Source organism: Zonotrichia leucophrys, chromosome 14 (genome assembly GCF_028769735.1).
Source record: "Zonotrichia leucophrys gambelii isolate GWCS_2022_RI chromosome 14, RI_Zleu_2.0, whole genome shotgun sequence".
In the NCBI taxonomy this organism is placed as follows: Eukaryota; Metazoa; Chordata; class Aves; order Passeriformes; family Passerellidae; genus Zonotrichia; species Zonotrichia leucophrys.
Window position 1 is genome coordinate 9,234,311 of NC_088184.1, and position 19,812 is coordinate 9,254,122.

Sequence of the window (19,812 nt, forward strand, 5' to 3'; positions counted from 1 at the left end):
TGTGTTCCCAGGCACCTTTTGTGAGCAGTTGCTGCACATGGAAGTTGAAATGAATATGGGTCTTGTAAACACACACATAACCACAGCAAAAAGGAACAACCTCTGCATTGTGTTTATTTTCACTAACCATGGAAAGAATTAAGGTCCTAAGTGGTTCCTAAGTTCATAATCAGTTTATGGCTTCCGCCCCAGCAGAGCAGCTCTGAGTGCACAGCTCTCATTTGTTTCACTTAGGCCTGAGTGTTTCTGCAGAGTTTGTTCTTGAGGTTTAGCTCTGAACAGGAGAATGCTGTGCAAGAGACTTTAAGGGTATTACAGCACTACTGTAAGATCAAACTGATGGTGATTGGAGCTGACTTTTCCTCGTCTCTTGATGTCTGCCCAAGACACTGCCAGATGGAGACCTGGATTCAGGTGTGACCCAGTGACATAAGTGTTCAGGACACAGCAGATTAGGTGACACGTCTTGTGTAAAGTTCAGGGACCAGAATTATTGTGCTCAGTTAAGTAAGGGATACTGTTTTAATATTTAGGATGAAAAGATACATTATTTTCATTTGGATTATGTCAAATATACCTTCCATGAGAAATGGATCTGTGTTGATCTTAAAGGCAAATAATTTGCTGATTAATACTACAAGAAGGAAAAAGTTTAAATGTTAGAAAAGATCAATATTTCTGGCTTTCAGACAGCGAGAAATGTGTGGTTTTAAGACTCAGAAATAGTAGTTAATGCTGTATAGGATCTGTGGAGAAAATGTGTTCTAGCTTAAAAAGTGAACTTTATCTCCCTGTATTTGTGCAAAGTAATTAATAAGTTTAAAAAACATTTATGGACTTCTTGTGCTTTAAAACAGAAATGCCCTGTGCCCTCAAGTGAGTGGATTGGGTTTGTGTGTTTGTGGGCAGAGAGAAGCTGAATGGGAGAGAAGGAGGCATGGATGGTGTTGTAGGCCAGGAAGAAATTGTCAGTAATGAGATTTTGGATTCTTAACAACATTATTAATACACACAGACTAAAAGAGGCTGTGGCTTATTTCATGGAGACTGGAAGAAATGAAAGGTCATGTTCAGTGTTCTGCCCAAGTCCTGTCAGCCTGCTGTGCAGAGCACCTGGCTGTGCCCTACCTGGGACAGGTGTGTGAGTGACAGGACATCTTGGCATGACTCTAAGGGACTGTGATGGGGGTGGAAGAAGGGCACAGGCACTTGGTAGGGGCTCTGTGCTGCTGAAGGGCAGCAGCCATCAGCCTGCACAGGCCCCTGTGTAAGAGTGCATGGAGAGAGTCTCTAGGCTGATGATGAGGTGTGTGAGAAGTGACTTCTGGGGTCCCAGCATCACTGCAGTGGTTTTGTTGGGTTTCTTTTGTTTTGAAACTGAATGGAGTTTGAGTTCAAGAGATTCCTTGTAGCTTTTGTAGTCATAGGTTTGCCAAGGCACACCATGGACTCCCAGAGCTTTTGGACCTGTGTTCATGGCCCTTGGAGGACAGAAGGAGCCAGAAGATGTTTTTCCTCTGGCTGAGAATCACTTACTTCTACATTCTTGAAAGGAATGGGGGTTCTATTTTTGTAGTAACATCTCATTGCTACAACTTCAGTGAAGCTACTGCTCCATGCAGTTGTTAGGTTTTCCTCTTTTGTTCCCTTCTAGATGTGGAAGTTCACACAGGACCGCTGGGTGGTGAGAAAGGAAGTAGCAGCAGTTACAAAAGTGAGTGGATTCCTTTTCTTCCCAAATCCAAAGGTGGTGATAAGCTGGCCAAATGTTGCTGGGCATTGTGTGGGTGTAGATGGTGGGTGCTGCTGTGAGCCTTCCTTCTCACAGTGCCTGCTCTGCTCCCCATCTGGAACAGGTACAGATAAGACTCTTTCTAGAGAAAAACATTCTGAGCAGCTCCCACGAGCTTCCACAACTCCAGACTGGCCTTGGAGCTGAGGGACTGGAATGCATCCTGTCCTCTGCTGTGCTTCAGTGGAAAGCTGGGCACAGTTTGAATTGAGCTGACTGCAGGTGCTCACACAGCCCACAGAAGCTGCTCTGCTTTGGGTGTCTCAAGAGCAACTCTTTGTTGGCATTTGCAGTTACAATACTGAGTAAAAACTTTAAAGCAACTCAGGCACCTGAACATTCTGTTAAAAGTAGCAAATGAATGAGAAACATTAAGTCAAAAGGACAAACCCTAAATTCTTTAAATGCACTAAAATGATGAAACATGAGTCAGTTTATGCACGGACCATCTATTTTTGGAATGTAAGAACCAGTGCTGCATAAAAGCTGGGCATGTGTAGGTGCAGCATGTCTGGCCTGCAGCTCTAAAATAAGATTAACATTGTAGAATATGCTTCTCTTCCCCATAGAGCTTTTTCATCTCAGTTTGGAAACTCCCTTTTCTTTGTAAAACATGCCATGAGCTATTTGACTCTGGGGTGATTAATCACCACGGCTCTCTGAAGTCCTGGGCCTTTAACAGTGTGTGAAAGTGTTGTGCTGCAGAGCAGGATGAGCATCTCTGACTGAGCTGGGTGTGTGCCCAGGGAGCTGCTCCGTGCACACAGATCAGCCCAGCTCTCCTGCCCCATGCACAGTGCTCACTGCTGCACTGTCCTGGCTAAACTGACTTCCATGCTATTTATGCTTTTGCTTTTTCTTTCAGCTTTGCCCAGAAGATGTGAAAGACTTCCTAGAGCACATGTCTGTGGCAAGAATAAACAAAGGTTGGGAGTTCATGCTCCCTTACGATGAAGATTTTGTTAAGAAGCATCCAGATATAGTTCAGAGGCAACAGATGCTGTGGATGGGCATTCAGGCCAAGTAAATATTTTACTGTATTTTGGGGAAAAAGCTAAAAGCAAAGAACTGTTTAGTACAAGGGTTCTGTAGACACTGATAGATAATGTGATCTGTAGTGCCTCCAAGTCCCTCCCTCACAGTGCTCAGTGGTGTGGTGGGAGGTGTTACTGCATCCCTCAAGTCATTCCTGCTTCCTGGAGAGACAGAATGTTCCAGCTAATGGCTAAAGCTGGCGTGGCTGCATGCAGACATAACACCTGAAACTCTCCTGGAATATTGTCTTTGTCTTTCAGATTAGAAAAGGTCTATAATCTCTTAAAGGAACACTTGACACCAAAGAAACAGGAGGCACAATCAGGTAAATGGAATTGTGCTTGGATCTTGCTGAAGCACTTGCATGTATTCATCTGCCCATCCATATTCCTGAGTGGTGTTTTGGAGTTCCTCTGTGATTTTGAATGTGGTGGAGACTGGTTTTGTTTAATGTATTTTCTTTCTTACTGTTTTCCTCTGGAATATTTAAGACAGATCTTGGTCTATACTAATGTGACTGAGGTTGGGGTGACACCAGCTACTGTGGCATCCTTGTAGCAGAGCCAGGAGGAGTCTGTGGCCCTGGGGACTTGCTGTTTGACACTGTAAAATCAGCTGGTTCTCTTACCCACTTGCTCATTTAAGGCAGCTTGTGGGGTGTAACCAGCTCCTGAAGGGAGGACAGACAGAGCCAGTGCACAAATAATTCTCACCTCTCAATTTAATGTTAATGCAACTTAATGTGAGTGAGGTGATTTTTTACCTCCCTGATTTGCAGGAGGCTCTCTGGTGTGGTTGAGGGCCAAGCAATTACTGGAGAATGTAATGGCAGGAGGCTGTAAGGAGGTGTGAAGCTGTCTGCCTTTGACTTCCTCCTCCACTATGTTTGCCAGTGAGAGTATTAAAGTAGCTGCTCCAAAATCCTAAAAGATTGTGAAAACTTGCAATTCCAGAGTTTTAGCTGGACATTTGGCTTGGTGCCAGACACTGGAGCAATTGAGGAGTGTGAGCAGAACTGACAAAGGAGCATATGAATCCATTTCAATAGCCTGTGTCTGATGTGCTCAGAAGGATTAGTGAGCCTGACAGCAGGGAAGGTAACAGCATGTGTGCTGGGCATGCCTTTGCCTCAGACACTGCACTCCTTGCTTTGGCAGGGACTGGGCTCCTCTGCTGCCAGCACAGCCCTTCCTTTCCCCTTTGGATGGCTGGGTGTGGAGAGGGGAGGAAGGGCAGGATTCCATGGGAGAGAGCTCCTTCCTGTCCCTTTCTCCCCATTACTGCGTGCTACCACCAAGCACAGGGTCTGAGCCTGTGGTGCTGCCTCTGGCAGGGCTGCACCAGCCCCCACCAGCCACTAGGGAATCGAAAAGACAAAAAGAAGTGATGTTGGACAAAGAAGTATTTGGGTCACAAGCAGAGATGTGTAAGCAGTTTGTATCCTGGTTTCCTGAATTGTGGAGAAGGCCCTGGTGATTGAACAAACACACTTTGCTTTGGATTCTTTGACTGGAACACCCTTCCCCAAACATTTGGCTTTAGAAAAACACACACTGCCCTCAAAAATCCAGCAAAATCCCTCAAAATGTAAAATCTAATCAACAGACTGGGTTTATTCCTTAGATTTCATAAGCAGATGATGTTTCCTGGTTTAATTTCATTGTGAGCCCTGCTGTGATTTATGGTACCTTTTGTTTCTTACCAGCTCATCCCTTGCTGGTTTCTGGGGAGCAAAGGGTCAACATGGCTAAAGCAAAAGTCAAGCAGAACTTTGGGCAGCTGGAGAAGGAGCTCCAGAGGCAGAAGGCAGAGATGAAATCCAACGAGAGCTCGGCCAGGCCGGACGTTGCCAACATCCGCATCAAGGAGGAGCCTGTGAGCCTGGAGGAGCCCATGGACACCTCAGCCCACGAGGGGCTGAACAACGGCCTGGTGAACGGCCTGCACCCAGCCCAGGGCCCCCTGGACCCTGTCAATGGCCACCTGCCCGGGGGCTGCATCGACAGGGTCGCCCAGGAACTGAAGGCCTTTGTGTCCTCCACCTTTAAGAAACAGTTTGTGCTCACCCTGAGTGAGCTTAAACGGTTATTTAACCTCCACTTAGCCAGCCTGCCTCCAGGACATACCTTGTTCAGTGGCATTTCAGACAAAATGTTACAGGACATGGTGTTGGACACTGGCTGCAAACAGATTTTGGTGCCTGTAAGTATGGTTATCCCTTGGTGTGCTTTGGGGGAGGGATTGGAGCAGGGGGGCAGTGAAACATGAGATGTGAAATATTTGTGTCCTGTGCTGATGGACCCGAAGGAGAGATGTGCTTGGATGTGTTGGAGCTGCTGCAATTCTGTCTGGGCTCCTGCTGCTGGCAGGCTCTGCACTCTGCCCTGTTGTCCTTGGGACTCCATTTCCTCATCCCAGGTGCTGGCCCATGGTGATTTGCTGTCCCAGCTTGCTCCTGTTAACGTGGGCAGTCCCAGATTCCCATCAGCTCTCCTGGAATTGCACAAGCTCCTTCCCTCGGGGACAGGGACCCAGCTGGGGGGGAAAGGTGACATTGACTGCCTGGGAGCAGCAGGGCACACCCAGCAGAGCCTTGGGAAGCGACAGAGCCCGTGTGCAGCAGGTTCCCTTGGCCTCTCTGTTTGCTCTGGGCTGTGCAGAGGTGTCTGTGTCTTTGTCTGCAAGGAAACAATGTGGGTGATTGCGTGAGACAGAGCAGGGCTGGCAGACTCTGCGTTGCTGAGGAGAGCAAAGGGAGTCTGGCATCATGGGAAAGAGCCTAAAAGGAAATTAATTTTACAAGACATCTGGCACTGCTGATTGGGTTACAGGCAGAAGGAGCTTGGGAGCAGCTGCCTTTGGGGAGAGAGGAGAAGGAACATGTGAAGTGCTCAAAGGAGCAGGAAGCAGGAGGGCTGGGAGAGCCTGGAGCATGGGAGTGCTGGGGGCAGCAGGAACGTGTTCAGTCGTGTGCAAAGTACATGTTGTGGCACCTGGGAGCCAGGCAACAGCCTGGAAATGTCACAGGGAGAGCACCAACTGTGGGGCTTGCTGCTTCCTCTCCTGGCAGTTCCCAGGTCCTGGGGTGGTGCCTGCCTGGAGCTGTCTCAGTGCTGGCCAGGCTCTCCCCTGCACCTGCTGTGATGTGTGAAAGGTGAACAGCTGAGATCATCCCTGCTCTGCTCCTTGGGGCTGGGGCTTGTTTGCTTTGGAAATTTGAGGATTTTAGAATTCCACACAAGAAGTGAAAGTGAGATCGTTTCTCTTTTCAAAAAGCAAAATAAAATCCTGCTGAGGAGAGGTGGCCAGGAGCTTCCTTCTGTGTGGAAAACCCTGCCACAGGAGACCTGCAGAGGTGCAGAAGTGGTCCCTAGAACGTCTCTCAAGGAGACTCCTGCAAGTTTTAGTTCTGCTGACTCAGAATTTGCTGCAGTTCTTGTGTATGAGCCTGAACTGCTGGCAGCAATGTAAATCACTGCCCTGAGCCTGCCCTGATGCTCTGTGCACATGGCAGAGGTGCTGGGGCTGGGTTTCCTCTTTGCATGGGCTCAGACACTTTGGTGTTTCTTGATTGTTCCCCTGGACAATTTTGTCAGAACCCAACAAGGGCCTGAGCTCAAGGGAAGCCTGGAGGGTTGTTGCTCAGTGTGGGATTTCATAGTTACTCATTAGTTTTCTGTAATTGGAAGTGCTTTGGTGATAAAAATCAATGATCTGAGGTAATTAAAATGATGTTCTTTGGTGGGTGAAGACACTCTTGGTTTGACTGCTTACCTATTATAGAAAATGTGTGGCTGAAAATGGCAATTGAGACCTTACCAGGGAAATGCAGGATCTGTTACAGAGCTGACCAACAGATAAACTCACACCAGCAGGCTGTGAGATAAACAGCATTTGTGGGGAGCAGAGAGGCCACTCAGCTGCAGCTGAGGCTGTGGGGATGCCTGCAGGGTGCTGTGCTTGTCCCTCATCAGGTGTGGGGGAGAAGCACAGGTCAGGAAAGAGCAAATCCTGAGCTGGTGCAGCCATAGGAGAGGGGACAGACGGAGGAGAGGAGCCCTGGGCAGGCAGGACTGGGTGCCTGAGCCTCTCTCCCTCCCCATGGAGGTGTCTGGGCAGGGCTCTGGCTCCTGGGCCCTCACAGCCATTTCCTGCAGCCTGGGGGTGGCTGCTGCTGCCACAGCTCCCTTCCCATGGCCCCTGCAGTGGCAAGGTTCTGCCCAGGGATATTGAGGATATTTTTGAGGCCTCAGGAAATGATGTAACTGTGTGTAATGTGTGTGTCCTGCCTGGCTGGGCTGAGGGAGGGGAGTGCAGCCTGCACTCACAGAGAGCCCTGCAGGCTGTGCCAGTGCCAGGCTCCCTCAGAGGTGAGATCAGCAGTTTACCTTCAGGATTTCTCCAGCTGATAAGGTTTTTTCTGGCACTCTCAGCCCCTCCATCTGGTGTAACTCCAACTGAGGCTGCCTGGCAGTGGCTCAGGGCTGAGTGAGAACTTCCCAGAGCTCCTCCCTGAGAGGTTCCACTTGAACGTGGCAGCCCTGGGACCTGGGGCAGCGTGGAGTTCATCTCCCAAGAGCCTGCACTTGCTCCAGGAGCTCAGAGCAGGAAGGGACACAGGGCAAATATTTTAGAAAGGATTTTAAGGTAGCAGAGAACTGTATCAAGGTGAGGCTGGGGAGATCAAGGTGACATAAACCAGCAAAGGGACAGCAGATGGCAAGGCAGTGAACTGTCTGTGCTGTGTGTTTCTGAGGAATCCCTGGTGGCATTTCCCACTCCAGGCTGTGTGACAGGAGCAAGCAGACAGGGAGTGTTGGCTTGCAGCAGTTTGCAGAGGGAGGCTGGCTGGGAGGAGGAGATTCTGTGCGTTTTTCTTCCCAAGTATTGTGTTTGTTTGGAGCCGTTTCCTGCCAGAGTGGCTGGATAAACACAGCTGTGGCTGAGGCAGGAGGGGTTTGCACTCCAGGCTGTGCTGGCTCACTTGTGGAGCCCAGCACGTTGTGCCTGGGTGCTCCCAGTGCCCTGCTGCCCTTTGCCATCCCTGCTGTGGTGTGTGGAAGGAAGCTGAGTAAGTGATTTTATCTCTGCTGAAAACCTACAAGAGAGGTTATTCCTCAAAAGCAAGTGTCCTCGTGGGAGCAGAATTATGTCAGGTGCTGTGAGCCTAGTCAGCCTGAATCCTGGCTCTAAACCAAGTGTAAAACCTTCTGATATCCCAGCCATTTGGACTAACCTGCAAGTCAAAGCTGCTAATCCCACTAGGCAGCTCCCACTGGACAGAACCCTTCCCCTTTGCAGTAAGATCAGAGGCAGAGCATGAAAGGAATGCTGATCCTTTCTCTCTGTGATGCACAAGTCTTCTGGCTGGTGAGGGAGGCTGGGAAGAAAGGTTTGGTTTGTAGCAGCAGCCAGGACTGAGGGATGCTGGAACAATTGGGACTGGCTTGTTAGCTTTTCATAGATGATTGATTTAGGTCATCTGGGTGGTTAGCAAGGAATAAATCGTTAGTGACAGACAGGAAGAGACATGTCAGAGTGAAGGCATATTCCAGCAGTGCTCATTAGTCACTGCTCCAAGGGGAAATGTTAAGGCAAATGGATGGTGTTTTATTTTTTTAGGGGGAGAGGTAGTTGTGCTCCTTCCTGTCTGCAGGGGTGTGAGGCTTCTGCCTCAGAAAAAATGAAAGTGTTTCTCTAGCTTGGCACGTGGGGGGAAAACAAAACATGCAAAACCACTGTCACTTCTGGAGCCTGAAATGAGCAAAGAGCTGGTTCAGCGTCCCTCAGTGCTCAGTCTGAGTGCTGGGGCTGCAGTCTGCCCCAAACCAGAGATGGCAATACAGCAGAAGCTTGTCAGTAAGGCTCATTTGGGATTGGTGAAGCAGATAAGTGCAGGAAGAAGTGAATCTGTAAAAACTGACACTGTAAAGGTAAAAACTGCCAGAAGGACCCTGCAGTGCACTTGGTGCTCTCAGCTGCTCTGGATGGTCTGGAAGCAAAAATTGCTGACAGGAGAAATCTACAGATACCTTGCCATGGGATACCCTCAGGGTCCAAGCCCTGGGATTGTTCTGGTACATGGTGGTCAACTCTCCACCAGTGGGAAACTGTCCCCATGCACAGTTCATGGGATTCCAGTGTGTCCAGCTGTTCCCTTGAAAGCCCAGCTGTGGCTGGAGTGTGACAGATGTGGCACCAGTGCCCTGTGCAGGGTGTCCCACCTGAGCAGAGCCATCAGTCAGACCTGGGCACGTTGAGACACCCGAGGGTGCCATTCCCTGGGTCACAGCTGTGACACAGACCGTGATTCTGCTCTGGCACTGGGGCTGTGAGAGGTGCTGAGCAGGCCCAGGGCAGCCAGAGCCAAGGCACCCCTTCCAGTGTGGGGTGGGACAGCAATTGGGTTTTTCAGCAGTTATTTTTCCATGGCAGCCAGAGCTTTGATTCAGTAATGGGTGTCCAGGGATACAGTATCATGGAATCATTAAGCAGAACTCATTAAATAGCTGGTTATTTTTAACAGCCTCTTGTTCTCAGTTTCCTCCACAGACTGCTGCCTCACCAGATGAACTAAAGGTCTATGCACTTTGGGAAGCTGGTGACACTTATGATCAGGTAAAGAGAAAATAAATGACATTCCCCCACTATATTTTTATTGAGTGTTTGGCATTGTTTGCATCTATGTTTCTGGAACTAGTACACCAGATAGTTTTTCTCTTTCTCTATTGGTATTTTCAACACCAACTGTTTCTAGCTGAAAGGAAGCTCATAACATGTTGGTAATCATGTCAGTCTCTCAGTGGCTGTTTCTGAACCTGTGAAAAGAAAGGATTCTCCAGTGCAGGCCTCAGACCAGGATCCAGTGCAAGGTTTTTTTCCTTTTGATGGCAATGCAACATTAGCCAGAGATTACCAGGTGTATCTGTTGTATCTGTTTATACTTAAGAGTATGAACTGATTGCAGCACATGTGAGCATCTGCTGAGTTCCAGCTCTGACGGAGGGATCAAGGTGAAAGGCAGGTGCCCGATGACCCGTGGGTGGGCAGTGCAATTCCCAGCTCCATGAACTGAGCACATTTCTATAGGACACAGGCAAGAACTAGCCAACCTTTGCCTGGAGTGATGTGCACTCCCATGCAAGCATTGGAGAGGAATACCTTGCAATGCCTTCCTCAGTGTGTTTTTGTACCTTTGGTCACAGAACAGGAGCAGGAGTGGCCACAGGGTCTGCAGGGACCCCTTGGAGGATAAGGCACTGCTGGAGAGCAGGAACATATGGGATGTTTTCAGGATTATGAAGCAAGAATCCTCTGATGTAGTTCAGGGAATGTTTAGTACAGACTGAGGCACCTGCAGTTTTGATAGAAAAGCAGGAATAATTGGTCTCTGTGGACTTACAGTGCATTTTCTTTTAAAGCATCGCCAAGTTTTGCTTGAAATCTTTTCGAAGAACTACCGAGTGCGCAGGAATGTCATCCAGAGCCAGCTGAGCCAGGAGTGTGGGGAGGATCTCAACAAGCAGGAGGTGGATAGAGTGCTGAAGGTGAGCTTCTGTTCACTTTGGGTTTGAGCCAACTAATACATCAGTTTTAATGCTTGATTTAAGCAAAGGATTATATTTTACCTTGAACTGACAAATGATAAGGATGGTAGAACAGTTGTTGTTGGAATATGGACAAAGCCTGTTTCAGCTTGTTTTCTTAAAAATGCACTTGTCTCACTCTGTCTTCTTTCCCTCCAAGGAGCAGTGGCTCACACATTATTTTGTATTATTGCAACAAATCTCTCTGTCATCTCGAAGCAGCAGAGAATAGAGGGTAGTAAATGTGATACTTGAGTTCTTTTTAAATAATGCAGAATTAAACATTAAGGAGGTGGGAGGGCTCTGCCCAGTGCTCTGAGTTACCAACTGACTGCTGCTGGTTAGTGCTGAAGAGCACGAGTGCCACATGTTCAGAAGGAAGTGGATTTTATTCTCTAGCAGGATGTGCAGCTTTGCACAAAGCAAAACCCTGGCCAAAACCAGCAGCCAGAGTAGTAGTTAACACATCTCATTGTAAATGTTTATTTAAATCCTTTCATCTCTCTTTGAAGATGCACCATTTACTTGCTCAAGAAATTTAAGGTATAAAGTACAGACCACACAGGCCATGACTTTAAAAGAGATGCAGGATGGCCAAGCAGAAAGTTGCCAACTAATGTAATACTTTAATCATTGTGGCTGGGCCTTTGCTCACTGTCACCCACTTCAATAAGACAAGTGCTTAAGTACTTTATTACATTGTGATCTGCAAATGAATAATAGCATCTTTGAAGAACTACAGATCTGTTGCTGTGATAATAAACAAACTGGTCTTGCTTGAAAGAACCTGATCGTCTTAGCAGTGAAATAAGCTCAGACATTTCTGCCTGCTAGACAATATTTCCTTTGGCTCCCTGTGCTGGGGGATTTGTCAGTGACTGCATGAGCTCAAGTATCAGCCCTCCTGGAACATCTAGACAATGTACTGGCATTAGTTTTTCATGATGCTGTTGCTACAGATAACCTATTTCTAGAAAAAATACTTTCCCCTAAGTCTTCAGGCACTGTTTTTATGTAAGTCAGTGGGTGACCAGCCTTGTGTTGTGGCAGGCTTTATTGCCTTGAATACATTTGTCACAGGACTAAGGGAAATTACCTTTGTTTCTGAAATAAAACTTAGAAGTATGATTTAATGAAATGGGAAGATTCTCTGGCTTCTTTAAGCCACAAGAGATTGGATTCCACTTGAAGTGAAATTGGTTTTGTTGACTCCTATTTCCCCACCTGCCTGTGCTCATTTTTATACACAGAGGAACAGACTGACAGGGTTTGTATTTTTTGCATTTATAGATTTTGCAAACCCTCTTTCTAACCTCTGCTGTTTTTGTTAAGGATGAGCCCCAAGACTTCAGAAACAAAGATACATTTAAGCTCCACAGCCTCAGTTCTGGAGTAGTACTTGAGCCTGCATTGAATTACCTAAGAGGAAGGTTGGAGCAAAAGAAAGGGAAGCTGTTAGTTCAGAACTCCAGGGACTTTGTGCTCACCTAATAGAAACAAGGAAATGAGCCCCAGGACAGCCCAATTCCTGTGCTGCTTTGCTGAGGCACACGCGTGGTCACAGCAGGGCTGAGGTTTGACACTTCATTATCATAGAAAGGGTTTCTTAAAAAGCTTCATATCCAGTGACTGCCCTCACTCTCCTGCTCTGTCCTGCTGCTCCTCTCAGCCTCTTTCCCCTCTTTCCCCTCACTGCCCTGCTCCTCCAGCCCTCACACATCCTTCCCTCCCTCAGCTGCTTCCCATGAGCCCCAGGTTCTCCCCCAGGAGCCTCTGCTGTTCCTCACTGCCTGGGCATCATCTGTCCCGCTGTGGCTCTGTCCTTTGGGATGGGGACACCCTGTGCCCTGGGGTCACACTCTCTCTGTGCCCTGCAGAAGGGCTTGTCACTGATCATGATTATTGTCCCAGAGCCAGCCAGTCATTCCCAAGGCTTTATGGACTTTAGAATCATAGAGGCTTCAAGGTTGGAAGAGACCTTTGAGCCCATGCAGTGCAAGCATCGATGCAGCAGCAGCACAGTGACCAGGAGCCATCAGCCAGCCCCACGCACACACCCCTCACACACCTCCAGGGTGGTGCCTCCCACGGCCGAGCAGCCTAACAGAGCCTTCCTTTCCTTTCCCTCTCCCCAGGACTGCTGCGTGAGCTACGGAGGGATGTGGTATCTAAAGGGGACGGTGCAGTCCTGACAGCGGGCACAGGTGTCGGTGGCCTCGGGGCCGCGGGAGGAGCCCCAGCGGGCGGCACAGGCGCAGCAGCCGCGGCTCGGCAGCCAGGGCGGGAGCTGAGCTGCCCTGGGGCGGGGGCAGCCCCTGCCAGCCCAGACTCACAGTTTGCATGGCCTCGAGGCGCAGAGCCGCCCGAAGGCACCGTGGGACCCTGGCTGCAGCTTGATTAATCTGGGATTTCTAATGTATTGCAATTCTCCTTCTGTTTCGTTATGACAAAATAAAACCATATAGTGACACAGACATGATGGAAAATCATGGTCTAAAACTTTATTTTGTAAGTAATGCCAATAAATTAAATTTGTTTACAAACATCCCAGTTTTTGTTAAATCCCTGGATGCTCATACTTTAGTGTGAGCATTGTCATAGCCCTTGCAGCCCTCTTCATAGAGAGCAGGTAGTCGTGTTCATGGGAATGTCAGGCCTGGGAGGGGGGAACAAAATCACTGTCTGTGAACTCTGTACTACATAACCATTGTTCTCACCTGTTGTCTGTGAAATGAGTTATCTGGAGAAGCACCTACATCTGAGACATGGGGAACAGCTACTGGATTTCTTCTGCTGGTGTGGGGATGGTTTGAGGGACCTTGTGCATTACTGTATGTGACAGAGCAAGGTAAGTAACTGAGGGCACCCTCTGGAAGGCATCCAGCTGTAGTTACCACACAGCAACCATGTAAAACCTCTATTTTGTGTAATTTTTAAATAAAATTTTATCTCAAAGGTCAATTCTACCCCGCCTTGTATTTGTCCAAGAAGAAATAGAAGCTGCACCTGCTCCTTTTACATCCTGAAGGCTTGGGGAGGAAGGATGGAGGCAGAGAGCCAAGTGAGTGCAGTCCCTGAGCTCCCTGGGGACCCAGGTCAGGATGAGCCGCCCAGCTCTGGTGGCTCATCCTGACCTGGCCTCACCTGCAGTGGCAGCAGGAGGATCTGCTGTGGGCACAGCACAGCCTGGGCACTGCTGCGGGCACTGCTGCTCCTGCTCTCTGCTGCAGCTCCCAGCACAGAGAGGCTAAAGGGGATTCCATTGATTTCATCGACTTATGCTCAGAAAAGGCTGAGTTGAGTTGTTGACCAAAATAAGAAGATTAAAATAGTTAATCCAGATAAGATTGGCTAAGAATATTGTCCCCATACTTACAGCATTCCACAGGCACACTCAGGCACACTCTCACCCTTGCACACTGCTCACACTGGAACTGCTGCTGCCCAGCAGGTGTGGTTTGCCCATCCCTGCAGTGGTGAGGAAAACTGGCAGGGAATCACTTTGTGTCTCTCTCAGGGTGCTGCTTTCCAGTCTCTGAACTGGGGTGAGATGGGTGTAGGTGGCAGGGACTCAGTGACAGCACAACAGCTTTTCTGCTTTCCTGCTTTCCCCACCCTTGGCTTGTTTTTTGAACAGCACTGACAAAAACCACAACAATGAGGAAAAACTACTTACTTCTATCTGGATTTCTGTCCTAGACAGGTCTGTTCTTTTCCATGTAGCATAACTTCTAAAATACAAATTTTGTGGGAACTCTTATCTGAGTTCTGTAGGAAAGATGGCAGGACTAGATAATGCAGGTGCCAGCTGAACCAAGTTCAGTTTCCTGATTGGCACAGATGGATATAATTACTACTTACACATGCAGCTTGACTGGATTATTTATTTGCTTAGAAAAATATTCAGAAGATTCAGATTCCCATTTTTAAATAATTTTCAGACTGCAATACATGTTTTAGAGAAACTCCCACAACATGAAGTGTTAATACTGCACCTGAAGGATGAGCAGAACAGAGAACAGTGTAAGGCAGCAGAGCTGCAGCAGCAGCTGGACTAAAGGTGAGAAACTGTCAACATTCTGGGTCAAGGCTTTGGTACCTTGCAGCAAGTCAGCAGGAAGCTGCTTCCCAAAAACTGCTGGCCACATTAAGCTATGAGACCCTTTACAAGGAGAAGGATGTCACCTTTCATTGTGCCTTTCTTCCTTCATCCTAATTTCTCTCTGTTCTGAAGAACAACCTTCTCCATGTTCATTGTTTTTCAGAAATTATTGTATCAATTACTATTAGGGAATGGAAAAGGAGAGGGAGAACAAGAGTATGGTCCCATTTTCAGCAGGATTTGTGCTGGCAGCCCCCAGGCAGCATGGAATAGATTAAGAGAGGCCAACACTGGAAGCAAGAGACAAAACAATGTAAGGTTTTACCTGGCCTGTCTCCTCAAGCACTTAGAGTTTGTGGTATGCAACATTAAAAACTACTCCACTATGTCAATGCTACTTCTAAAGTTAAATAGCTAAATAACAACTCTCTAACTCACCAAATACACATAAAAATGAACTTTGCAGACATTCCACCAGAGAACCGTAGGTCCCAAGTAACACATAGAGTCAATTCACAGTATCTTGCCTGAAGACAAAGTGCCCTACAAAGGAAACCGTATCTAAAAAGCCACACAAACTTTACATCAAATCCTTTCTTGGTAGAAAGACATTTATACTAATCTGGGGGAGAACTTAGTGATTGTGAAAACATGGTATTAGCTTAAAGCAAGCACAGCTTTCCACCACCCTGCCAAAGCAAGATCAGCTGGACTGCTCCCCTCCTGGAGCTGAGGAGTTGCTGCCCCTGGCACTGGTCGGGGCTTTGCTTTTGTTCATTTTCTCCATCAGTGTAGTCACAGGGCTAGACCATCCCTGTGAACCAAAGGAGAGCTTGAGTCTGGTTCTTGTGAGAGATTCAGAGTTCTTAGCTCTGTTATTTCTGAAGTGGACTAAGGAAACAAGTGCCAGTCACTGCTCTGGCCAGAGCTGAAGTGTAATATGAAGTAGTAGTGTAGCATAAAGCTGTGATGTTTGTTTGCTTTCCAACCACCGGTTTGTGTGACAGTGCTAAACATTAAATCTACTGCTACACAGGAACAGGGAATCTAGCTGATAACTAACTAGCTTGTTAACTACAGGGCCACCAGCCTATCCAAAACATTCATTTTGAGTGCTTAAGAAACACATCAGTTTAAGGGGTCTTCTGACATTCATATGAAGTGTTTTCTTGACTAACAGATAAGGTTACGGCTGAGAGGAGAGAGTCTTGTACTTTGCTCTGTGTTCATCTATTTCTTCTTTTGTTTTTCTGATACAGCTAAAAATCTCCTTGAATAGTGCTTTGTATTCAGGGGGAGCATTTGTGGAAGAGTCACTTAGCTCAGCAATTGTGAATTCTTGATTGCTAGCTGAAAGATCATACTGGGTGTTCCCCACGTTTAGGTCTTTGGAATACTGCTTCAGTGTTTGTACAGCCTTGTGTTTCAAAGAATCTTCATCCACTTGACACTTCTTCAAAAGTTCCTCATACTTCACTTTCAGAGCATTGTACTGAGCATCAACTTCATTGAGTACAGAGATCCCTCGCTGCTTCACAGCTTCGGCTCTCCGGATGCAGGTTTCCTCGTGGCCCCTGAGGATGTCTGCCCCGGCCGCGCTGCTCAGCAGGCTCTCGCTGCAGCTCCGTTTCAGTGCCTTCTTCTCAAGCTCCGATACTGTCACAAGTCCATCATCTGCCAGGCTCTGACCAAGCTCCCTGTCCAGAGATTCCTTGAATGAAATGAAAAAGGATTCTGGCACCAATTTCTCTGCATTATGGAGGCTGTTTTCAGCCTGAAGGATCTGTCGCATCTCAGCTACTTCTGCCTCCAGCTCCTCCGCCCGAGCCCGATACAGGTCTGTGTCGCCCAGCCTCCGCTCCAGCTCACAGTTCTCTTTCACCATCAGACTGTACTCCTCCTCCATGGTCACCCTCTTCTCCTTCTCTGCACTCAGCTGGGCTTGCAGAACTGTCACTGCCTTCTTCAACTTCTCATTCTCTTCTTCTAGAGGACTTAGCTGACTGTCCATCGAAGTAATCTTCTCTGCAAAGACGTGATCGTAAACGAAATACCTGCAGAACAAAATAAGGATTATCAGAGATAGGAAGTACAGCTGACCACACCTAAAGCTTTCCTGTCCTGGGTAACTAATGGCATATTTAAACTGTGTGCTAACACACAACAGGGGCCATTGCAGTAACCAATCAGTCAATTTAGTTATCAGAGCAGGGTTTGTAAGGACTTACATGCCATCAAACCAAGATCACAGCTTAGGCAGAGTGGCAGCTTGTTAACAGTTTCATGTTACAGACAAGCTGACTGAATAATGTAAGTTTATATTATAATTTAAGTTTGAATACACATTGCCTCCCTTTACCACAGAGTACTTTCTGACACTATTTTTTTCTACAGCACTCCACTCTCATAACTTTTGTCATTATTGATATATAAACATGCTTCATAATTGACAATGCTGGAGGCTGGTATTTTCACAAGCCTCTGGCAGCTTGAAGGATTCAGTTATCTTCTGAATTGTCAAAAATAATTTCTTTTTGGATTTATGATTTATTCTAGAGTACCCCCATGTAGACACAAGAGCCTGTTCTGTCTGTGGAGGTGCCTTCTTTACAAAATTGCCCTCTAGGCTTGCAGTTAGTCTGAGCTTTCACCAGGTGATTGTCCCGATGGCCCCATTAATGCAGTTCAGCTGGGTCAAATGGCTCCACATTTAAAAGGCAGCCCAGCAGCCCCAAGCACCATTTTTGCAGTTTAGGTGTCCTCTTCCCCAGCTTCAGCTGGAAAAAGCTAAGGAAATATCCACAGACGTCCAAGAAAAGAGTAAGTTACAAGAAATATTTTGCATTTAGTGAGTTTGTTTTTCAGATTATCTGTGTGTTTGCTTTTATCTGACTGGAAATACTGGGGGGCAAATTGTTGTAAGCTTTCTAGGCCAGCATTTGACATGGCTGGCTCTGGGGACAAAGTGGAGCAGCAGCACTGGTGTGGTCTAGAAGCAGGCCAGAAGTAATGACAGTACCATACAGCAGAGATGCTTTGCTAGTTGTGAACATCAAGGAATTTTTTCTCCAGCTTGTGTCTTAGGTTTTAAAGTTTTGCTTAAAATAGTTAAGTGTTCTTTGCTCTGTAAGGTAGAAAGTCTTACTGGCGGAGGTCGTAGAGCTCCTTCAAGCATGAGAAGCTGTGCATTGACCTGGGCTGCTCAGATCTCTCCTGGCTCATCCGGCCTCGCCCGGGCTTCTTCAGCTCTTCCACTTGTCGCTGCAGGTCATCTATGTGTGTTTGCAGACTTTCAATAGTCTCTGTCAAGCTAAAAGGTGAAAAGGTTTTAAATAAAACTAACCTTTCAATTTGCCAGTATTGTAGAACACCACTAGGCACAGACAGACACCCAGTAACTGCACAAATACACCTGGACTGCTCCTACTGATATTAACAGCTGGGGGGAGGGAATCTCTAAAAATCTGTTACCTTATTATCTTTTGTTGTGAAGCTCTACTCTCTGCAACCAGTTTTTGATTAGTGTCTTCCAGTTCTCTTGCTGTCACATCCAGCTGTTCATAGACTTTGGCATGCTGGTCATTCATCTGCCGCAGGAGCTCCACTTGCTTTGTGAGGTACTGCAAGAACAGTTCTGCTGTTACTGTTTGCTCTTGAAACACAAGGCACAGCTCCTGTGCTGCATTTCTGCTCACATTCAGAGAGAAACTCCTGAGTTTTCCAAATGTGAATTCCTGTGTTTGCTTTGGTAAGCTGAGGAGACACTATCAGTACCCAGGCAGCTTGCCTTTGTCATGGAGGCCACCCCAGGCTGATGGAGCAGCCCTTCCCTGCAGGAGTGGGGTGGATGGGGCAGCTGTGGAAGGTGCCAGCTGTCTGTATCTGTGCCCAAGCCTTCTGCATGGGGCTGGGCTGCAGTCAGCACTGACAGAGCCTTCAGGCTCCAACACAGCCCTTACCTGTCCCCTGTGTGCTAAAGGTTGCAGTCTGCTCCAACAGAAATTTCTTATCTGCAATGACCCAACAATCTTCTCAACATTAAAACTGAAGTATTGGGTAGCACCATCCATAATTAAACATATTTTCAGCTGACCCAAGTTATTCCAGTCTGAAGCAGCATTATGTTCAGCATAGCAGAATTTAGGTTGTGGTGACTCTTAAGACAGTATGTGGCTAGTATGTGTTAGGCAGTATAACTTATTGAATTCCAATCTTTAATTACTCACAAGGAACTATTCCAGTTACTGTGATACCCAAACAAAGGTCTCATGGCCGTTTTTAAAAAATAAAGCCTCACATAAAATATTCTCAATGTAATCCTCTTGGGTTTTACAATTAACTACAAACACTGTTTAGTTTCCTGAATAACGTCAGAAAGCTTGGAATTCTTAGTCTAAGCAGTTCACCATCACCTAAAGCTCTTTAAAAAAGTGTCTTATATTCTCCCACCCAGGACATGAGCATTTACATGAGACAGTGCTTTTCTGTTTGAGTCTAACCCCCTAAATGTGAAATATTTTGTTCTTATATAGAATTTGGATTTTACAATATATTCTGTATTACTACATGTTACCTTCTTAAAACTAAGCTTCGAGCAGGAACATCCAGCAAACTCCTAGGCAGAATTACTTCTCTTTACATAGGCCTGTTACATACTCAAAACTTCTAATATTCTACTTAACCTTTTACCTCATTAGAAGATTGTTGGGTTTACATTTTAGGCAATTTAAGAACAGATAATAAGTTAATCTAGGACTAGTAACTGCTCCATACAGACTTCCAGAAGATCAACATGATAGCTGTTGGCTAGATCCTTTTGTAGCCTGTGCACACATGACAGAGGATTTACACAGAAATAGAAGGTAGATTAGCAGTAGAATCTCAATGTGACCCATTTCAGATTAACTTTCCCTATTGGTTACAGCTGAAGGAAGGAGCTGGAGATCCTCAGACTTTCTTCTGCAATACAGGAGTGGTTAAGCACAGGAGCCAAGGTTTGGTGCCTGAAGAGATGCTGGTACTTTTTACAATGGGCTTTTGCAGACCTTTGAGATGAATGGAAGGGGGGAAGCACAACTTCCTCCACCTTCCATCTCCAGCATCTTCAGGGCTGGTGTCCAGTTGGCCTGGTACAACCAGACCACCAAAGATGGTGTCATAAATACTTCAGAAGTTCATGTTTAATGTCATAAATACTTCAGAAGTTCATGTTTAATGTCATAAATACTTCAGAAGTTCATGTTTAATCTATGTCTCCTACAATGGAGCACCTAACATGAAGCAGCACCTTTCATTCT

General features: G+C 46.8%; 2 protein-coding genes across 2 annotated transcripts in view; one reads left to right on the forward strand and one right to left on the reverse strand.

The window, feature by feature from the left end:
• The window catches only part of POLR3E (RNA polymerase III subunit E), a 27,689-nt gene extending 14,315 nt beyond the window's left edge, over window positions 1–13,374 (forward strand). The window contains exons 15-21 of the mRNA XM_064725558.1: window positions 1,655–1,714; window positions 2,658–2,815; window positions 3,088–3,152; window positions 4,533–5,029; window positions 9,368–9,445; window positions 10,249–10,374; window positions 12,549–13,374. Of these exons, the coding sequence (XP_064581628.1) occupies window positions 1,655–1,714; window positions 2,658–2,815; window positions 3,088–3,152; window positions 4,533–5,029; window positions 9,368–9,445; window positions 10,249–10,374; window positions 12,549–12,605 (1,041 nt within the window). The 3' untranslated portion in view covers window positions 12,606–13,374. The remainder of the gene's footprint in view (window positions 1–1,654; window positions 1,715–2,657; window positions 2,816–3,087; window positions 3,153–4,532; window positions 5,030–9,367; window positions 9,446–10,248; window positions 10,375–12,548) is intronic.
• The window catches only part of CDR2 (cerebellar degeneration related protein 2), a 15,298-nt gene continuing 8,375 nt past the window's right edge, over window positions 12,890–19,812 (reverse strand). Inside the window, exons 3-5 of the mRNA XM_064725559.1 lie at window positions 17,987–18,135; window positions 17,661–17,825; window positions 12,890–16,569 (exon numbers count right to left, since the gene is read on the reverse strand). Coding sequence (XP_064581629.1) covers window positions 15,702–16,569; window positions 17,661–17,825; window positions 17,987–18,135 — 1,182 coding nt within the window. The 3' untranslated portion in view covers window positions 12,890–15,701. The remainder of the gene's footprint in view (window positions 16,570–17,660; window positions 17,826–17,986; window positions 18,136–19,812) is intronic.